Below are 21,393 nucleotides of genomic sequence, written 5' to 3'. Positions count from 1 at the left end.
AAGGGAGGGGGGGCTGCTGTGGGGTCTAAGATGCCATAGGCCGATGAGGCATTAGACGGGCCCGGGGGTACGCGTGGCTGACAATGTATTATAATTAAAGGGAGTGTACCGTCTCTTTAATGATGTGTTAAATATAGATGGATGGTTAATTGTGTGCTGTGGCTTTAAAATATTGCTTCTGTGTATAATTTGTAATCATATATGTATACGTGGCATCCATATTTATTCATTACCTGGGCAGGTTCTACTTTACCAGCAATGGTTATGCTTTACTGCCCCTCCTCTCAGTGCAAGTCTATGAGTCAGCCGACTTAGTAAAATGAATACACTCCCTATGTGGCGGCTTGTATTCTCTAAGGCTGAAATTTATTCTGCCTTTATTATTTATATATAATATTTTTATTTATTAGATTTTTTTTTTATTACAGGTATTTACAGTATATAGCACAGCACTTTTACATACAGTATATCTTGTATACTATTATATTATATATATATATATATATACATCTAAAATATACATAGAGGGCCAGATCCACGAAGCAGTTACGCTGGTGTATCTATTGATACGCCGCGTAACTTCTAGTTTGCTCCGGCGTATCTTTGTTTTGTATCCACAAAACAAGATACGCCTGAAGCTGGGCTAGATCCGACTGGCGTACGTCTTAGTACACCGTCGGATCTAAGGTGCATATTTACGCTGGCTGCTAGGTGGCGTTTCCGTCGATTTCCGCGTCGAGTATGCAAATTGGCTAGATACGCCAATCCACAAACGTACGTCCGGCCGGCGCATTTTTTTTACGTCGTTTCTGTAAGGCTTTTTCCGGCGTAAAGTTACCCCTGCTATATGAGGCGTAGCCAATGTTAAGTATGGACGTCGGGCCAGCATCTAATTTTCCGCTGTTTAGGTCGTTAGCGAATAGGGCTTTGCGTAGAATTACGTTCACGTCGAAAGCATTGGCTTGTTGTGAGTTAATTTGGAGCATGCGCACTGGGATACCCCCACGGACGGCGCATGCGCCGTTCAGAAAAAACATAATTTACGTTGGGTCAAGACGTATTAACATAAAACACGCCCACAACTTAGTGATTTGAATTGCGCGCCCTCACGCTGACACATTTACACTACGCCGCCGTAACTTACGGCGCAAATTCTTTGTGGATACGGAAAATACGCTGTAAGTTATGGCGGCGTAGTGTATCTGAGATGCGGGACTGTCCCGGGGCAATGCGATACTGTGGTCACCCTATGTTGGACGTACTCCAGCCAGGAAATGAGATGGGCTTTATCTGACTTGCTGCAGCTTCAAATGCACACTGTATTACGTGTGGACCTTTGGTAATATCAGGGGTCACCCATGCGGCCCCCAATATCTAATAAGTTGAGCTCCACTAACTCTTTCCTACTCTACAGGCTTCTTCTTCTATAATTCTGTAGAAGTGACCCCGGGTGGTATCATTGAGAACCATTCCAGGGAGGGGTACACCGGGGTTGTCTCTTTATTCCGGATATGAGTGGCCAGGGACAGGCAGCAATCTTCTCTGACATTCCATCAGCAGGGGGCGATCATGAGCAATTTTCAGAGGATTCATGATGTGACTATAATGGGGACGACCTTCCGATTCCTCCAGACTGACAATTACCCCAGGAATCACTCACACTGCTCTCAGCGGCTTTCAGTTTTTACTGGTAACGGGCTACATGACCGACATAATAATCTCCGCACCGCCATCTCCTCTATAACGTACCTGAAGTCAGATACTCCAATTTTATTTTTCCATGCGACTTTGTATTTATTTGAATTATCATTTTATTAATCTCAGTTCATAATTGTAAGTTAAAGCCCAACTCCACCCAAAACTGTTTGCTCTGGGGGTATAGCCAGGCGCAAGGATTTGCTCACATCCTCCCCACCCTATAGCTGCCATTTTTCTTCTTCTTCCCATCAACCTCATAATGGACACAACAGGTGCAACAAAGATACCAGTCCTGCTGATGGGTTAAAGACCTTCTCTGGCCTTGTCTAGCTCTCCTAGAGTAACTGCCTGTCTCCTGGAATCTCCTCCATGCTCTTGAGACTGTGCTGGGAAACACAGCAAACCTTCTGGCAATGACACGTATTGATGTGCCATCCTGGAGGAGTTTGACTGCCTGTGCAACCTCTATAGGGTCCAAGTATCGCCTCGTGCTACGAGTAGTGACACTGACCCTAGCCAAATTCAAAACTAATGAAAAACAGTCAGATAAGATGAGTAGGGGAAAAAATGTCAGTGGCCTCCACCTTTAAAACCATTCCTGTTTTGGAGGTTGTCTCATTCTTGCACATCTAGTGCACCTGTTGTTAATTTCATTAGCACCTAAGCAGCTTAAACTGATTATCAACCCCCTCTGCTACCGTGTTTCCCCGAAAATAAGCCCTACCCCGAAAGTAAGACCTAGTGCAATTATCAGGGTGGGCTGCAATATAAGCCCTACCCCAAAAATAAGCCCTATCAAAGTTCACAAAAAAAACACTGTAATCCATTACTGTATACTGGTGCAGTGTCTCCGTTTATTACAGTTTAATTACATGTTTAACAGCCACTGGAGGTCCTCTTTTATTGTCCCGGCTGATGTCTGCAGCCCCTTTCTATCCAGTGTACGAAGGGCTGACGTCAGCGGGATCTCGGCTTTCATCCTCTCCTCCCCGCTAACGTTGCCTGGATCTCGGCTCTTCTGTCTTATCCTCTCCCCCGCACTGATGTCTGCAGCCCCTTCATCTTCAGTGTATGGAGCGGGCTGACATCAGCGGGATCTCGGCTCTTCTCTCTCTTCCTCTCCCCCCCACTGATGTATGCGGCCCCTCCCTCTGCCATACACGGAAGGGGCTGACGTCAGCGGAAGTCTCAGAGAAGAAGAGCAGATCACACGTGAATGCCCAGGGGAGCTGTAAAAGGTATTTGATAAGGACTTTGAGCAAGATGTTATGTTTTTAAATAATTAAACTGACTTCTTACCTGACAGTGGGAGTGGTGGGGGGTGACACAGGAACTTTTTTAATTTCTTATTGATTTATTGATGATTGATTTTTAGAACATGGAGAGGGGTAAATGATGCAGCACATGCACTGTGCTATCCATCATGCTTTAAAAGGAACTGTTTTTTTTGTTTTGTTTTTTAGGGTTACAACCACTTTAATGCCGTTATTAAATAAGCCCTACCCCGAAAATAAGCCCTAGTGTGTTTTTTGTAGAAAAAATTAATATAAGACGCAGGCTTATTTTCGGAGAAACAGGGTACATAAAGAGGACATAAAGGGACACCTGACCCTGACCACTTTAATTGTACCTACAAGTATGCCTTTAACCACTTCCCGATGGCCGTACGACTTTATACGGCCGCAGGGTGGTTCTAATTCTCTAAACTCGCCGTCTTTTTTATGGCCTCCGCTCCTTCTGGCCACTGGATGCCAATGCGCGTGCCTGGCGGCTGTGATGTCCGCCAGGCTACTGCGATCGGCGGTTAGAGAGACAAGGACGTGGATCTGTGTGTGTAAACACACAGATCCACGTCCTGTCAGGGAGAGAGGAGACCGATCTGTGTCTCTTGTACATAGGGACACAGCATCGGTCACCTCCCCCAGTCAGTCCCCTTCCCCCCACAGTTAGTAACACTAACAGGGTACACATTTAACCCCTCCCTCACCCCCTAGTGTTAACCCCTTCAATGCCAGTAATTAGTGCATATTTATAGCACTGATAGCAGTATAAATGTGAATGGTGCCAAAAAAGTGTCCGATGTGTCCGCCATAATGTCGCAGTACCGATAAAAATCGCAGATCGCCGCCATTACTAGTAAAAAAATAAAAATAAAAAATAAAATAATTCTGTCCCCTATTTTGTAGGCGCTATAACTTTTGCGCAAACCAGTTGCTTATTGCGTTTTTTTTTTTTTTTTTTACCAAAAATATGTAGAATACGTATCGGCCTAGACTGAGAAAAAATTATATTTATTATAGCAACAAGTAAAAAATATTATTATTATTTTCAAAATTGTCGCTCTATTTTTGTTTATAGCGCAAAAAATAAAAACCGCAGAGGTGGTCAAATACCACCAAAAGAAAGCTCTATTTGTGGGAAAAAAAGGACGTCAATTTTGTTTGGGAGTCACGTCGCACGACCGCGCAATTGTCAGTTAAAGCGACGCAGTGCCGAATCGCAAAAAGTCCTCTGATCAGGAAGGGGGTATATGTGCCCAGTAAGCAAGTGGTTAATAAGACTTACCTGTAGGTACTGTAAATATCTCCTAAACGTGCACCGTTTAGGAGATATTTACTATATACGCCACCACTCTGGATGAAGACCACCCTATTGTTATGCTTGATATGTTCAATACTGGATTAATCTACTGTATACCGTCTGATTGCTTGATTACAGTACTTGTTGTGTCCAATATGGGATCAGTGTTTTGATATTGCTCTAGTTATTGTTTTATCCAATAACTAAAGCATTTGAATTGTCTGTAACTGCAAGTCTAGAAGTTCTAAATAATAATTACCCTATTTTTGGCTTTGTTTGGATACCTATATAATGCATCCATTTAAGATACCCAACATTGCAGCATGCACTGAGTGAGTGAGTGAGTGAGTGAGTGAGTGAGTGAGTGAGTGAGAGACTTGTAAAGCGCAACACATGCGAACTGAATCGCCTCTGGGCGCTGCATCCATTTCATGGGCAAGGAACCCCTTGACCTCAGAAGAGATGGGTTTTTTTATCTTTCTCCTGAAGGCCAAGTGGTCCGACTCCAGTCGGATGGTGGTTGGTAGTGCATTCCACAGGCGAGGTCCTTGGACTGCAAATCTTCGATCTCCTTTGGACTTGTATCTGTCCTTGGGTATCTGGAGGAGGTTTTGATTGGTGGATCGCAGAATGCGATTGGGGTTATGGGCTTTTATTTTTTCGCATAGATATTGGGGGGCGTTGCCTTGAATACACTTATGTATTAGGCAGAGCGCCTTGAAAGTGATTCTGTCTTTTACTGGCAACCAATGAAGGGATCTCAGTGAAGGTGAGATTGATTCCCATGTTTTTTTTCCGGTCACTAGTCGAGTATTTTGAACGACTTGCAGACGAGTGATTTGGTATTTGGGGAGTCCTAGATAGAGGGCATTTGCGTAGTCGAGTCTGGAATTGATGATTGTTCCCACCACGACTGCAATGTCCTCTTTCGGGATAAAGGGCGTGAGTCGGCGTAGTAGGCGCAGCAAATGGTGGGATCCGCTGACTATTGACCCTATTTGTGCATCCATTGTCATGTAGGTATCGAAAATGACTCCGACAAACTGTGGCCGCGGGGTGGACGTGGCTCTTTACTTGCCTTTATTCAGTCCTTTGGTCACTGTTCCACTCACTGATATGAGGCGTTATTCCTCCCACTATCGATAAGGTTGAGACACCAATTCTTCCACTGACTCCAGTAGTAGGGCATTATTTCCTCCCACTGACACCAAGGATATGGGACTATTTCTTCCACTGACACCAGTGATTGGGCACTATTCCTCCCACCAGTACCAATGATGGGGTATTATCCCTTCTTCTACTAACTATTGCCGATTTGTAATTTTTTTTTCTCCTACTGACCACCAAGCCTGAGAAAAAAGTTTACTCCTATTTTTTACTTCCACAAACGTAGATATACGCCTAGGTTAATTCCCCCTGGAGGTCGACCAATGGTGCTCCAAAGCTCACAATGTCTTCCTAGCACCTTAAAGGTTTTTTTCAACTTAATGCATTAAGGTGAAAAAATATCTGCGGATTAGAGGCCCCCCGAACCCCCCATTTACTTACCTGACCCCTCGAAAGTCCCAAAGAAAGAATCAGGCGCTTAGATACGACGGGTCGGATTAGGACTTACGACGGCGTACATGGCGCTGCGCCATCGTACGTCCTTTCAGAATCTGGGCCAAAGGGTTTGTAAAGGATTTTTTTTTTTATCTTAATAGCTGTTTTCATGTCCTCATTGTTCGTTTTTGCTCTCAAGTTGCTGTAATTCTGCTCTGATCTCCACACTTCCTGGTTGTCTGTTTCCTGATAACCACAGTAATGGGAGCTTTCTAATCAAGGAGGTGTGATTACTGTGTGTCTAAAACCCCACAGCACCAATCAGTTTCGTTTTCCAAACCATCACTGCACTGTATTGGCTCTGTGGCTCTGTACATCACAGAAGCAGGAAACAACATGCAAAAACGAAACTAGAAACTACAGCTACATTATATGATTGACTTCTATCTATTTTTAATTGTTTTTAACCACTTAAGGACCGCCTCCTGCAGATATACGTCGGCAAAATGGCATGGCTGGGCACAAGCACGTACCTGTACGTCCTCTTTAAGTGCTCAGCCGTGGGTCGCCGGGCGCGCGCCCGCGACCCGGTCCGAAGCTCCGTGGCCGTGGGACCCGCGGACCCGATCGCCGCTGGAGTCCCGCGATCGGTCCCCAGAGCTGAAGAATGGGGAGAGCTGTGTGTAAACACAGCTTCCCCGTTCTTCACTGTGGCGCTGTCATTGATTGTGTGTTCCCTGATATAGGGAAACACGATCAATGACGTCACACGTCCAGCCCCGCCCCCCCTACAGTTAGAAACACAGATGAGGTCACACTTAACCCCTTCAGCGCCCCCTAGTGGTTAACTCCCAAACTGCAATTGTCATTTTCACAGTAATCAGTGCATTTTTAATGCATTTTTTGCTGTGAAAATGACAATGGTCCCAAAAATGTGTCAAAATTGTCCGATGTGTCCACCATAATGTCGCAGTCACGAAAAAAATCGATGATCGCCACCATTAGTAGTAAAAAAAATATATATATAAAAATGCAATAAAACTATCCCCCATTTTGTAAAAGCTATATATTTTGCGCAAACCAATCGATAAACGCTTATTGCGATTTTTTTTTTACCAAAAATAGGTAGAAGAACACGTATCGGCCTAAACTGAGAAAGAAAAAATGTATATATTTTTGGGGGATATTTATTATAGCAAAGAGGAAAAAATATTGCATTTTTTTCAAAATTGTCACTCTATTTTTGTTTATAGCGCAAAAAATAAAAACCGCAGAGGTGATCAAATACCACCAAAAGAAAGCTCTATTTGTGGGGAAAAAAAGGACGCCAATTTTGTTTGGGAGCCACGTCGCACGACCGCGCAATTTTCAGTTAAAGCGACGCAGTGCCGAATCGCAAAAACTGGCCAGGTCCTTTACCTGCCTAAAGGTCCGGGTCTTAAGTGGTTAAAAGGAATCAATTAACGATTATGTCTCTATAAACAGTAATTTCAGCAAAAAAAAAAAATGTTTTTATTTACAACTCCTTTAACTTTAGTGTCATTTTTACCAAAACTTGCTCTTGGTAAAAATTGGTTCTACCACCCTTCTTTTTTTCCAGGTCTTCTTTTTTTTAAGAATTAAATCCTTTGTCATGTGTCTTAATGGGGAAGATTGTTATACATTTTAATTCCTGGAGGCACATCTGCAATTATTATTATTATTTTTTTTAACACTGGAGGACACAAGTTGGGAAACACTGTCATAGGGGATTAGTAGTAATTTTTCCCTATTATATAGTGATGTAAATTTGACCATGATTTGACTATTGACTACTTTCCCTTCTTTGGAGTTGAGGATTTATAATTTCTTTATGCTGACACTACAGAAAAATGTTCTAAATTTTTACGGAGGAAAAACAATATTGTAATATCACCTTCTTGTCTCTTTTCCAGGCAGGACAGGTCATGCAGAGGTGGTCCGAGTTGTCTTCAAGCCAGAAGACATCAGCTACGAGAAACTGCTAAAGGTCTTCTGGGAGAGCCATGACCCAACTCAAGGTAGAGTAATGAGAGAGATCCTCATTATCCTGCTAATTGCAACTGAGATAATTAAAGTTGGATGCTTCTTGTGAGAGACCATCCTTGAAATAACACATTTGATTGCAATTGATGAAAAAAATAACAGGAGGATGTAGACAATCTTGGAAAATTATATCCTCATCTACGGGAGGGGGGGTTTGGTTCTGCGATCTCCAAAAATGGGAAAACACACAGCTCTGAGTTTGCCTTGCGTTTCAGATAAATTCCATTTCTAGCTGGCTTCGTGCTCATCTATGGGGGTTTTGGGATCTACAGTAGTTGTGACTGCACTGGGGATGGATCGGTCTGCTGGAGGTAGACGGCTCCCTCACACAGAGAGCCCTCGTTGTCATCTTGCGGCAGGGAATCTCACTTGAGCGTCGGTCGTGTATTCATGCTTATTTGCGCGTTTGCATACAGCGTCGTCCGACGTTTTTGTACTTCGACGTTTTTTATTTTAGCCATTAGGAAAAATTATCATCTTTACATCACTTGTTGCTATGTTGGTAGATTTTTTTTTATCTTCTGCCTGGGTGAAATGTTCTATTGATTAAAGCGAGGAAACGCCCATAGCAAACGCTCGTTGTCGCGCTAGTCGCTTGAATCGAGCGTTTCCATTACTTTCTATGGGAAATGGAAATGCTCAAAAACGCCCAAACTGCCCGATACGCACGACAAAAAAGGGTCCGGAACTTGTTTGAGCTTCAGGCGTTCGGCGTCGGGCGTTTTGCAGTGGAGATGTGAACCATCTCCATAGTGAATAATGTATTTTTCCCCAATAGCGTTTTTGAGCGTCGCGCTTCAGGCGACAAAACGCTCAGGTGTGAATGTAGCCCAAAGCTGTAGCTGGAGCACATGTAAATAAATAAAAAAACAAACACACACCTCCACAAACATACACACCGGTCCACCAATAACACTACTATGGCCGCTTGTGATCTTTGTAAATTTTCAAGTCTTGCTTCCACCATTGCTTTCCATCTGGCCTTGTCCTCATCTACAGGGTCCTGGGATCTCATGAGCTGGAAAACATATAGGGCCAGATTCAGAAAGAATGGCTTAAGTTTAGGCGGGCGTAGCGCATCTCATATACGCTACGCCGCCATAACTTAGAGAGCCGAGTACCGTATTCACAAAGAACTTGCGCCCTAAGTTACGGCGGCGTAGCGTAAATGGGCCGGCGTAAGCCCGCGTAATTCAAAGTAGGCTGGTAGGGGGCGTGTTGTATGGAAATGAACCGCGACCCCACGTAAATGACGCGCCTAACCAACGGCGCATGTGCGCGCATGCTCAGTATCACGTCAAATTTTCTCCCTAAGTTACGCCGGCTCAATGCTTAGTCGACGTGAACGTAACCTACGCCCATCCCCATTCACGTACGACTTACGCAAATGACGTAAAATACGGCGCTGTTCCGACGTTTTCTGACGTCCATACCTTAACATGACTTACCCCTGCTTTATGAGGGGTAAAGTTATGCAGGACCGACGCCTTACGTAAACGACGTAGCTAAATCCGACGGGCGCAAGTACGTTTCTGAATCAGCGTATCTAGCTCATTTGCATATTCAACGCGGAAATATACGGAAGCGCCCCTAGCGGCCAGCGTAAATATGCAACCAAAATACGACGGCGTAAGAGACTTACGTCAGTCGTATCTAAGGCAAATTTCGGCGTATCTTGCTTTCTGAATACAGAAAGAAGATACGCCGGCGCATGCTAGAATTTATGCGGCGTATCAATAGATACACCAACGTAAATTGTTTCTGAATCCTGGCCATAGCTCTTAGCTTGCCTTACATTTCAGCTGAATTTCATATCCCCATTAACTACTGAAGCACCAGTGGTATAGGGCAGCCTTTTTCAATCAGGGTGCCATTAGGTTTCTTCAGGGGTGCCCAGAAATTGTATACAAGCCAGTGGGTGGTTCAGGCCTGCCTTTTAGTTACACAAAGCCACAGGTTTTCATTGTACACCATTACGACCTTCCAGCCGCCAGTATCCTAACAACCAATGGCGTGATCCGTTGATAAGATGGATGATAGTCACCTGCACAGCATCCTTGTTTGCCCCTCCCCTGATCCACTCCATCAGCACTGGGGTCACATTGGCTGGGTGATCGAGAGAAACTGAAGAAGAGGAGAAAAACTGGAATACTAGCACTGTCTTGCATAAGATTGGCTCCAGGATTTGTGCATGCTATGGAGGAAACAGACTTTTTTTTTCTCAGAATATTAATAAGTTCTGGTCTGGGTCCTTGAGTCTGGAAGCTTTGAAGAGCTTTGGATGGTATAAAGCCTCTATGACTAGATCCACATCCTATATGGTCACCAGACCTCATTATTAGTCTAATGCTGCGTACACACGATCTGACTTTTTTCTGTCAGTGTTTAGAAATAGAACATCTTGCACCTTGCATTTCAGGCTGCTTTTCTGACCTCTACTTATTAACCACTTGCCGCCCGCCAATGACATATTGACGGCGGCAAAGTGGTTGTAGAATCCTGACATATGACGTCCTCAGGATTCTGAGCCGCTGCGCGCCCCCGGGGGCGCGAATCGCGGCGATCGTTGTTGCAGGGTGTCAGTCTGACACACCGCTACATTGATCTCGGTAAAGAGTCTCTTCACCACGTGATCAGCCGTGTCCAATCACGGCTGATCACGATGTAAACAGGAAGAGCCGTTGATGGCTCTTCCTCACTCGCGTCTGACAGACGCGAGTAGAGGAGAGCCGATCGGCGGCTCTCCTGACAGGGGGGGGGTTTGCGCTGATTGTTTATCAGCGCAGCCCCCCCCCCCCCCCTCGGATCGCCACACTGGACCACCAGGGAAGGGCAAACTAAAAAAAAAGTCTGGGAAAAAAAAGCATTAAAAAAAAAAAGATGCCAATCAGTGACTGGCAACATAGGTAAATCAGTGCTGCCCCACAGTGTCCATCGGTGCCACCCCACAGTGTCCATCAGTGCCACCCCACAGTGTCCATCAGTGCCACCCCACAGTGCCCATCCATGCCAAGTGCCCACCTATCTGTGCCATCCATAAGTGCCACCCATGAGTGCCCATCTGTGCCGCCTATGAGTGCCCAGTGCCGCCCATGAGTGCCCATCAGTGCCGCCCATGAGTGCCCATCAGTGCCGCCCATGAGTGCCCATCAGTGCCGCCTATGTGTGCCCATCAGTGCCGCATACCAGCGCCGCCAATCAGTGCCACGTTATCTGTGCCCGTCAGTACTACCTCATCGATGTCCATCAGTGCCATCTCATCAGTGCCGCCATATCAGTGCCCGTAATTGAAAGAGAAAACGTACTTATTTACAAAAAAATTAACAGAAAAAAATAAAAACGTATTTTTTTTTCTAAATTTTCAGTCTTTTTTTAGTTGTTGCGCAAAAAAAAAAATTGCAGAGGTGATCAAATACCACTAAAAGAAAGCTCTATTTGTGGGGAAAAAAGGACGCCAATTTTGTTGGGTACAGTGTAGCATGACCGCGCAATTGCCATTCAAAGTGCGACAGCGCTTAAAGCTGAAAATTGGCTTGGGCGGGAAGGTGCGTAAGTGCCTGGTATGGAAGTGGTTAATATACATATTTTTTTGGTGTTTGAGTTTTTTGGTCTCTTATGGTATTCACGTATGTTAGTAATTACCTATAGGTATCATCCTGACCCTGAAGGTGAGAGAAGGGTGGTAGGCCACCTACGATTGGTTGGGGCCACCACTCATACCTGATTAAGGTTCCGCCCTTAGGTTTCTGATCACATCATTAATTTTCAATACTATTCATTTATGGTTTATATGGGAATGTTTTTTTACACATTGTTATCTCACACTTAGGGCTAGATTCAGGTAGAGCCGCGCATTGTTACGGCGGCGCAGCGTATCGTATTTACGCTGCGCCGCCGTAAGTTAGAGAGGCAAGTGCTGTATTCACAAAGCACTTGCCTCCTAACTTACGGTGGCGTAGCGTAAATGGGTCCGGCGTAAGCGCGCCTAATTCAAATGAGGATGAAAGAATCCCAGTGCGCATGCTCGAAATTCCGCCGCAAATCGTCATTGCTTTCGACGTGAACGTAAATTACGTCCAGCCCTATTCGCAAACGACTTACGCAAACAACGTAAAAAATTCTAAATTCGAAGCGGGAACGACGTCCATACTTAACATTGGCTGCGCCTCCTAATAGCAGGAGTAACCTTACGCTGAAAAAGCCTAACGTAAACGACGTAACTAAATTGCGCCGGGCGTACGTACGTTTGTGAATTGGCGTATCTAGGTCATTTGCATATTCTACGCCGAAAACAACGGAAGCGCCCCTAGCGGCCAGCGTAAAATTGCACACAATTATACGCCGCCGTATTCAAGTTACGTTGGCGGAGGAAGCCTATTTTTTCAACGTATCTGCCTTTGAGAATCGGCGTAAAGATACGACGGCGCAGATTTGAAATTACGGCGGCGTATCTGGAGATACGCCGCTGTATGTTGTTGCTGAATCTAGCCCTTAGAGTTTATAGTATTGCTTACACTACTAATTCCTATTCAGGAGTTTTTACTCTTGATTTCACTATTTATATCTCCACACCTGGTAGGGTTTTTAGGAGGTAGGGCATAGGCAGCGCCACCACCCCCATTCCTACATACTTTTCTACTTTACCAACTCCTTTGGGGTTTGGTTTGGGGGGGGGGGGGCAGCAGCCAGCTTACACGTTCTTAATCGCAGGTTTTATATATTTTTACTAGAAATAGAACATGTTTTCGACGAAAAAAAAAAACGATAGAAAATTCCTATTGTCTGTGTGCAACTCCGATGGAGAACAAACCCACGCATGCTCAGAATCAAGACGACGCATGCTCGGAAGCATTGAACTTCATTTTTCTCGGCTCGTCGTAGTGTTTTACGTTGCCGCGTTTTGGGTCGGAATTTAGTCTGACAGTGTGTATGCAAGACTGATGGAAGTCAGCTTCATCGGAATTCCGATGGAAAATTCCAATCGGATTTTATTCTATCTGAAATTCTGATCTTGTGTACGCAGCACACATAAAAAAAGGTTGAGAAAGGCACACCACACTGATTTATTGTATTAATTGTTTTAAGAATGGTACAGTTGGTCTTAGCCACTTAAGGACCGCCTCCTGCACATATATGTCGGCAGAATGGCACGGCTGGGCACAAGCACGTACAGGTACGTCCACTTTAGGTGCCCAGCCATGGGTCGCGGGCGCGCGCCAGCGACCCGGTCCGAAGCTCCGTGACCGCGGGACCCGCGGACCCGATCACCGCTGGAGTCCTGCGATCGGTCCCCGGAGCTGAAGAACGGGGAGAGGTGTGTGTAAACACAGCTTCCCCGTTCTTCACTGTGGCGCCGTCATCGATCGTGTGTTCCCTTTTATAGGGAAACACAATCAATGACGTCACACCTACAGCCACACCCCCCTACAGTTAGAAACTCAAATGAGGTGACACTTAACCCCTTCAGCGCCCCCTTGTGGTTAATTCCCAAACTGCAATTGTCATTTTCACAGTAAACAATGCATTTTTAGTGCATTTTTTGCTGTGAAAATGACAATGGTCCCAAAAATGTGTCAACATTGTCCGAAGTGTCCGCCATAATGTCGCAGTCACGAAAAAAATCGCTGATCACCGCCATTAGTAGTAAAAAAAAAAAAAAAATTATAAAAATGCAATAAAACTATCCCCTATTTTGTAAACGCTATACATTTTGCGCAAACCAATCGATAAACGCTTATTGCGATTTTTTTTTTTACCAAAAATAGGTAGAAGAATACGTATCGGCCTAAACTGAGGAAAAAAAAAACATTTTTAGGTAGATTCAGATAAGCCGACCTAACTCAGAATCTGCACCGACCTATGTTTAAGTGTATTCTCTACACTTAAACATATCTAAGATACGACGGCTTGCGCCGTCCTATCTTAGATTGCAATGTTTCTGATGGCCGCTAGATGGCGCTTCCATTGCAGCCGGCGTAGATTATGTAAATGAGGGGATCCGCCGATTCACGAACGAACGCCAGGCCGACGCAGTACTTTTACGCCGTTTACGTAGGAGATAGGCCGCGTAAAGTTAGTGCTAGGCTCTAGTGGAATAGTAATGTTAAGTATGGCCGCCGTTCCCGCTGCGAAATTCGAAATTTTTACGTCGTTTGCGTAAGTCGTCCGCGAATCGGGATTTACGTAGTTTACGTCCACGTCTAAATCAATAGGCCCGTACGGCGTACTTAGCCGCAATGCGCACTGGGAAATGTAGTCGCCCGGCGCATGCGCAGTGACAAAAAACATCGAAAACGTGAGGTCAAGCCTCATTACCATGATACACGCCCCCTCCAAGTCATTTGAATTAGGCGCCCTTACGCCCGGTCGTTTGAGGCTACGCCGCCGTAGCAGGTAAGTAGATTGAAAATCACTACTAGCCTAGCTAATTTACGGCGGTGTAGCCTAAACAGGCTAGGCTACGCCGCCCTAAAGTTATTCCAATCTACCTGAATCTACCTATTTTTATATATTTTTGGGGGATATTTATTATAGCAAAAAGTTAAAAATATTGCATTTTTTTCAAAATTTACGCTCTATTTTTGTTTATAGCGCAAAAAATAAAAACCGCAGAGGTGATCAAATACCACCCAAAGAAAGCTCTATTTGTGGGGAAAAAAGGACGCTAATTTTGTTTGGGAGCCACGTCGCACGACCGCGCAATTGTCAGTTAAAGCGACGCAGTGCCGAATGGCAAAAACTGGCCAGGTCCTTTAGCTGCCTCAAGGTCCGGGTCTTAAGTGGTTAAAAGTCTACAGTCCCCCATAAATATATAACTTCACCTTTATAACATTATCACCTGCTGAGCTGAAGATATTTCAGGGATCTATTCTTGTATCCCTGTACTCCCAAGATTTCTTAGAGGAGAATGCTTGTTTTTTTTATACAAGGACTGTACCGTTTTTAGCCGACACATAAAGAAGCCGTCATCTGCATATAATTAGAGACTGGGAGTGACATTGTATTGCTAATGAGCAGATGTGTCTTTCTTTCCAGTGAAAGAACAGCTGCACGGCTATGAAAGGGGACGAACGTCCCTCCCCTCCCCCCCCACCTTCCAGCCCAGTATTACAGGTTGTAATGTCACCCCGTTTCCTTCCGACACCGCCGATCACACTCAGCCTCTCGAGCACTGATCTAAAAACGACTCATGGCAAATTATATCTAAACACCACTGGGTTCTCTTCTGTAGTCCTTCAAAAGTCTTAAACCCGCGTTTTCCATTCAGCTGGTGCAATGACCTGAAATCTACTTTATATTTAAATGAGGCTTGCGCTGGGAGCGCCTGCGTAGCTTCTTTGGTTGAAAAAAAGACATTTGGGTTACTTTGCTAAGGGCCCATTCATACTACAACGCAGTGCACTGCAGCACAAACGCGTTTTTGTGTAAATGAAAAAAAGAAGGGGTACCTAGGAACCCTGGGACTTTTGAGCGGTGCTAATAATGAAAAAATATATGCATTGAATCAGCAAGTAGCCAGTGATGGGTTAATTACCATCATCATTGGTAAATCAATTGCGGTATCTAATATAGACATACCTGTATACAAAAAAAGAGTCCCAGACCAACCAGAACTTCGGGGAGAGGGGGAGGACATGGAGGGAAGAAGGCGCGATGGAGCGAGGGAGCCTGAAAGTGGCTCCAAGACGCCACAGTATTATGCCAGGGATTGCGGCTGAATGCCGCGTTCTTATGTGCCATCACGTCGGCGTCTGACACATGCCGACGTGACGCGGACACGTGACGAATGACGCCAAATCTCCGCCCCATCAGTTGTACGCCTAAGCCAATGGCTGCGGAGGTATCCTGCGCATGCGCAAAAGCTCCTGAAGAAGCTCAGTTTTGAGCGAAACATGTAGAGGGAGCATATACTGCAAACAGGTCTTCTCACATTCATGCCTTTCGAATCAATTTAATCAACATCTATCGGATGGTTTTTATATATACCTATTTATTGTTATATTAAAATAAAATGTACTTATTTTTCTATATATTTCCTCTATTTGTGTTCATTACTCTATTAGCACCACTCAAAAGTCCCAGGGTTCCTAGGTACCACTTCTTTTTCCCCTTCCTTTTTTCATTTTGACATTTAAGGGACGAGGTGCTTTGATTTGAGGGTCTGCATTCCACAAAATTGTCTATGCGTTTTTGTGTGTTGACGCGTATCAAAATGAATTGGCTGCAACGCATTACAACACGCGAAAAATAGGTGCTGCTTGCGCTTTGCACCTCATGACGCAGCATACAAGACAACGGGTATTGTGCTGCACTATGCTCGATTCAACAGAATGAAAGCATGACATTCGGTATCAAGTAGACTCCTGGGGCCAGATCCACGTAGCGGTTCGTAATTTTCGGCAGGCGTAGCGTATCGTATTAAGGCTACGCCGCCGCAACGTTGAGAGGCAAGTGCTGGATTCACAAGGCACTTGCCTCTAAAGTTACGGCGGCGTAGCGTAAATCTGCCGGCGTATGGGCGCGGAATTCAAATGTTAAAGATGTGGGCGTGTTTTATGTTAAATTTACTTGACCCGACGTAAATGACGTTTTTTCTGAACGGCGCATGCGCCGTCCGTGCAGGCCCGGATTTTCTCCCTTTGCCTCCCCAAGGCCGGGTCCTTCAATGCCGCCACCCGCCTTCACAGTACAGGGGGGACATTATCCAGGGACTTTTTCGGCAACACAAGAAGAAGGTGGGGGGGTTTGCTGCCGAATATGACATTGAGAGGCGGGGGGGTGCTGCTGCCAAAAATTGAGACGCAGGGGGGTGACATTGAGCATTGGTGGGTCTGACAAAATGACATTGAGAACCGGGGGGGATTTTGCTGCTCCTCTCACCATCCGTGAGTGCCGCCTCTGCACCCACTGCCACCCGAGGGCTGTCCTTGTTGGCCTTGTCTGGAATCCGGCCCTGCGTCCGTGGGGGTATCCCAGTGCGCATGCTCGAAATTAACCCGCAACAAGCCAATGCTTACGACGTGAACGTCATTCTACGCAAAGCCCTATTCGCGAAACGACTTACGCAAACGACGTAAAATTTTCAAAATTAGACGCGGGAACGACGTCCATACTTAACATTGAGTACGCCTCATATAGCAGGGGTAACTTTACGCCGAAAAAAGCCTTACGGAAACAACATAAAAAAATGCGCCGGACATACGTTTGTGGATTCGCGTATCTAGCTAATTTGCATACTCGACGCCGAATTCGACGGAAGCGCCACCTAGCAGCCAGCGTAAATATGCACCTTAGATCCGACGGCGTACTAAGATCGAGCCCAGCTTCAGGCGTATCTTGTTTTGTGGATACAAAACAAAGATACGCCGGAGCAAAATAGAAGTTATCTAGTAATACGCCGTCGTAACTTCTTCGTGGATCTGCCCCCTGATGTCTCCTTGAAGAGAACCTGCAACTATGCTATCCAATAGGGCAGTGGTTCTCAACCTTATTTTGACCAGGGCCTGGTAAATTCTTCCAAAATCTTCCATGCCCCAACAGTAAAAAAATGTATACTTAAAAAAACAAAAAGAAAAAAAAATTGTGAAAACCAAAGAAAACACCAAAACGATAGTGAAATATAAAGCTGCCAGTACCAAAAATTTAGATACAAAAATTAAAAACCATGGATATTAAAAAGTACAGCGCTAATTATAAACGACAATGTTAGAGGTCATGTGTTAATAAACCTTATGATAAAAATACCAGATTAGTGCTTGAGTGATATATCAAATTGTGAAAAAAAATATATCAATAACTATGGTACATTATAAAAGCAAATAAATATGAACCAAATGAATGATTCACAACTGTGAAGAAATTAGAATAAGTGAATGAATAAAGTACCACAATAATGAGTTGACAGGTAGTATGATTCAAACTCAGTCCTTAGAGGGTTAATCCATAATGGTGCACAGAGGGAAACTTATGATAGAAAAAGCTTCATCCACCAGGAAGGCACCCAGAAGTAGTAATGTAGTCTCCTTACCCTAACTGTGTGGTCTTTCCAAGCATAGGGATTTTAGGTCTCCCTCTTAACCCACTGTAAGGTGTCAGAAATTATGTCTATTGTCTCAAAGAAATAGGAACGGAAAAGGAGACCATAGCGCGATACCGTAAAAAATATAATTTAATTGCCAAGAAGAATTGCACTTACAAAGTAATAGTTAAAGTTGCGCAATTAAAATAATCAGATGAAAGCGCGAGGCTTCTCCTGTCTGCTGTGCTCTGTGCTGTGTTTCCCCGTATGGAGAGGCGTGATGACGTCAAATCTGCAAGCCACACATACGCGTTTCGTCATCAACAGACGTCGTCTGGGATTGGCTGCCAATAAAAAATGTATAGTGACACAGTGAAAATGTTGGAATGCAAATGGAGCGCTACCCCCGAAGGAGCCGCTGGTTGATTTGGGGATCGGCCTACTAAGTTACCCTGGCAGTGTCTAGGGGTGTAACAGTGAGAATATCAACAGTGAGTGGAGGTCCAGACATTCAATAAAGAGTTTTAATGCTTTATTCCCCAGGCCAAACACGGCCAACATCAACACAATTTGGGGAGATCAAAGTTGATGAAGGAAGAAAAAGAGAACCATGCGGTATCAGGCCTGGATGTAGAACTGAGCAATACACTGCTCTGCATTGAACCAATTTGGTTACACGCCGCCACTCTACTCTGAGTGGGTGAAGTGCCCCCGGACAGACCCCTCTGATAGGCCTGGCAGCCGAAGCGTCACTTAGGATAATACTGGGAGGAACAGGTCTCTCACACAGACCTGTCTCTAAGGCCCCTGCCACAGGCCAATTTCAATAGAGGACTTGAGTGAAAAAGGAAAGAGAATCCTCCCAGTAGACTTTTCTATGAATGGTCCCCGGATGACAGCAAGCATACCTGTCAGTGGTCCGGACACCCGATCCCAGGCTGGGATTCTTTCAATAGGCCTTGCAACCCAGTGGAACGCTGAGGTCCCTTCTCTCATCAGGATGAGGTTCGCTGCAGAGTTCCGCTCTGGCCGGCGGGGTCCATGGATGCGCGTACCCTGAAGGTGGGTACCGCACCTGGAATGGGGACCCCGCGGAAAAGAAGAACTCTCAACACATGACCTCTGTCCCAGATATACCCTCCCCCAGCATGCCCTGCGAGGGAAAACATCCTCCAATTGGCTGCTGAGAGAAGATCTGCTCTGCTAAAACCCCTCTGGCGCCAGCTGCCGGCCAGGGGTTGCATTGCACTCCCTGACCGCAGACTGACCCAGTGGACATTTCCAGAATGACAGAGGTCCCAAATTTAAACAAACACTGGAAGGGAGCAAAGTAACTCTTTCCCTTCCCACTAAATTTAGGCGTAGTGCCCATGCTGAAAGCAAGGGGGCGCTACACAAAATATGTATTGAAATGCTGGAGGACTCTGGATAGGGTCACTGTGGGGGGGATGAGGGTTGTGGAGTGGGTTAGGGTATTCGACAGAAGACTTGGTGGCCCTGCAGAGGATGAAGATTCTAGCGGGAGCTGGGGTTTCTTCAAGAGGCTGGGGACTTCGCAAGTGGCACTGTGGATTGTCTGGGGCTAAGAGGCACTGTGGGACACTGTTGGATGTTGGGTTCACTATGGGAGGCTGGAGTTTCTGCAGAAGGCTGGGGGGTGTAATAAAATGTATAAATAACAGACTCCATTTTAGATTCCCCTCCATTTCCTTTTGAATAGAAATTAACTTTTGAATGTATGTGTTTTGACATAACTAGCTTAACCACTTAAGGACCGTGTCACGCCGATATACGTCGGCAGAATGGCATGGCTGGGCAGATCAATGTACAGGTATGTTGCCTTTAAGACGCAGCGTTGTGGGCGCGCGTGCCCCGCCGCAAGCTCAGTGAGTGTGACCGCTGGTCCCGCGGACTTGATGTCCGCTGGGAGTCCTGCGATCTTCTAACGGAGAGGAAGAACTGGGAAATGCTTATGTAAACGAGCATTTCCCCAGTCTTCCTAGTGACAGTAAACTGATCACAGTTCCCTGTGATCGGGAGCAGTGATCAGTGTCGTGTCACACATGGCCCACCCCCCCTAGGACACACTTAACCCCTTCAGCGCCCCGTACTCGTTAACTCCTTCACGCCAGTGTAATTTTTACAGTAATCGGTGCATTTTTATAGCACTGATCGCTGTATAAATGACAATGGTCCCAAAGTGTCCAATGTGTCCGCCATAATGTCGCAGTCACGATAAAAATCGCTGCCATTATTAGTAAAAAATAAATATATTAATAAAAATGCCATAAAACTCCCCCCTATTTTGTAGACGCTATAACTTTTGCACAAACCAATCAATAAGCGCTTATTGTGATTTTTTTTTTTTACCAAAAATATGTAGAAGACTACGTATCGACCTAAACTGAGGAGAAAAAATGTTTTTTTTTATATATTTTTGGGGGATATTTATTATAGCAAAAAGTAAAAATACAGCTAAAAAATTGCCATAAATCTTTCCCATAGTTTGTAGACACTATAACTTTTGCGCAAACCAATCAATATACAATTATTGCAATTTTTTTACCAAAAATATGTAGAAGAATACATATCGGCCTAAACTGAAGAAATTTTTTGAAAAAAATTTGGGGATATTTATTATAGCAAAAAGTAAAAGATATTGTTTTGTTTTTTTTCAAAATGGTCCGTCTTTTTTTTTTATAGAGCAAAAAATAAAAACCGCAGAGGTGATTAAATACCACCAAAAGAAAGCTCTATTTGTGGGGAAAAAAGGCGTCAATTTTGTTTGGGAGCCACATGGCATGACCGCGCAATTCTCTGTTAACCACTTCAACCCCGGACCATATTGCTGGTCAATGACCGGGCCACTTTTTGCGATTCGGCACTGCGTCGCTTTAACTGACAATTGCACGGTCGTGCGACGTGGCTCTCAAACAAAATTGGCATCCTTTTTTTCCCACAAATAGAGCTTTCTTTTGGTGGTATTTGATCGCCTCTGCGGTTTTTATTTTTTGCGCTATAAACAAAAATAGAGCGACAATTTTGAAAAAAAATAAATATATTTTACTTTTTGCTGTAATAAATATCCCCACAAATATATATAAAAAAACTTTTTTTTTCCCTCAGTTTAGGCCGATCTGTATTCTTCTACCTATTTTTCGTAAAAAAAAATCGCAATTAGCGTTTATTGATTGGTTTGCGCAAAAGTTATAGCGTTTACAAAATAGGGGATAGTTTTATGGCATTTTTATTCATTTTTTTTTTTACTAGTAATGGCGGCGATTAGCGATTTTTATCGGTACTGCGACATTATGGCGGACACTTCGGACAGGTTTGACACATTTTTGGGAAATTTGCATTTTTATAGCGATCAGTGCTAGAAAAATGCATTGATTACTGTAAAAATGCCACTGGCAGGGAAGGGGTTAACACTAGGGGGCGAAGAAGGGGTTAAGTATGTTCCCTGGGTGTGTTCTAACTGAAGGGGGGGG

At 44.7% G+C, this 21,393-nt stretch overlaps 1 protein-coding gene across 8 annotated transcripts in view; it reads left to right on the top strand.

The window, feature by feature from the left end:
• The window catches only part of MSRA (methionine sulfoxide reductase A), a 460,936-nt gene that overhangs the window by 287,590 nt on the left and 151,953 nt on the right, over positions 1-21,393 (top strand). For all 8 annotated transcript variants that reach the window (XM_040348095.1, XM_040348093.1, XM_040348094.1 and 5 more), the window contains one exon: positions 7,755-7,859. In XM_040348095.1, coding sequence (XP_040204029.1) covers positions 7,755-7,859 — 105 coding nt within the window. The remainder of the gene's footprint in view (positions 1-7,754; positions 7,860-21,393) is intronic.

This window comes from Rana temporaria, chromosome 4, assembly GCF_905171775.1.
Source record: "Rana temporaria chromosome 4, aRanTem1.1, whole genome shotgun sequence".
Taxonomy (NCBI): domain Eukaryota; kingdom Metazoa; phylum Chordata; class Amphibia; order Anura; family Ranidae; genus Rana; species Rana temporaria.
Note: the sequence above shows the minus strand (reverse complement) of the source record. Positions and strands in the feature narration are given on the sequence as shown.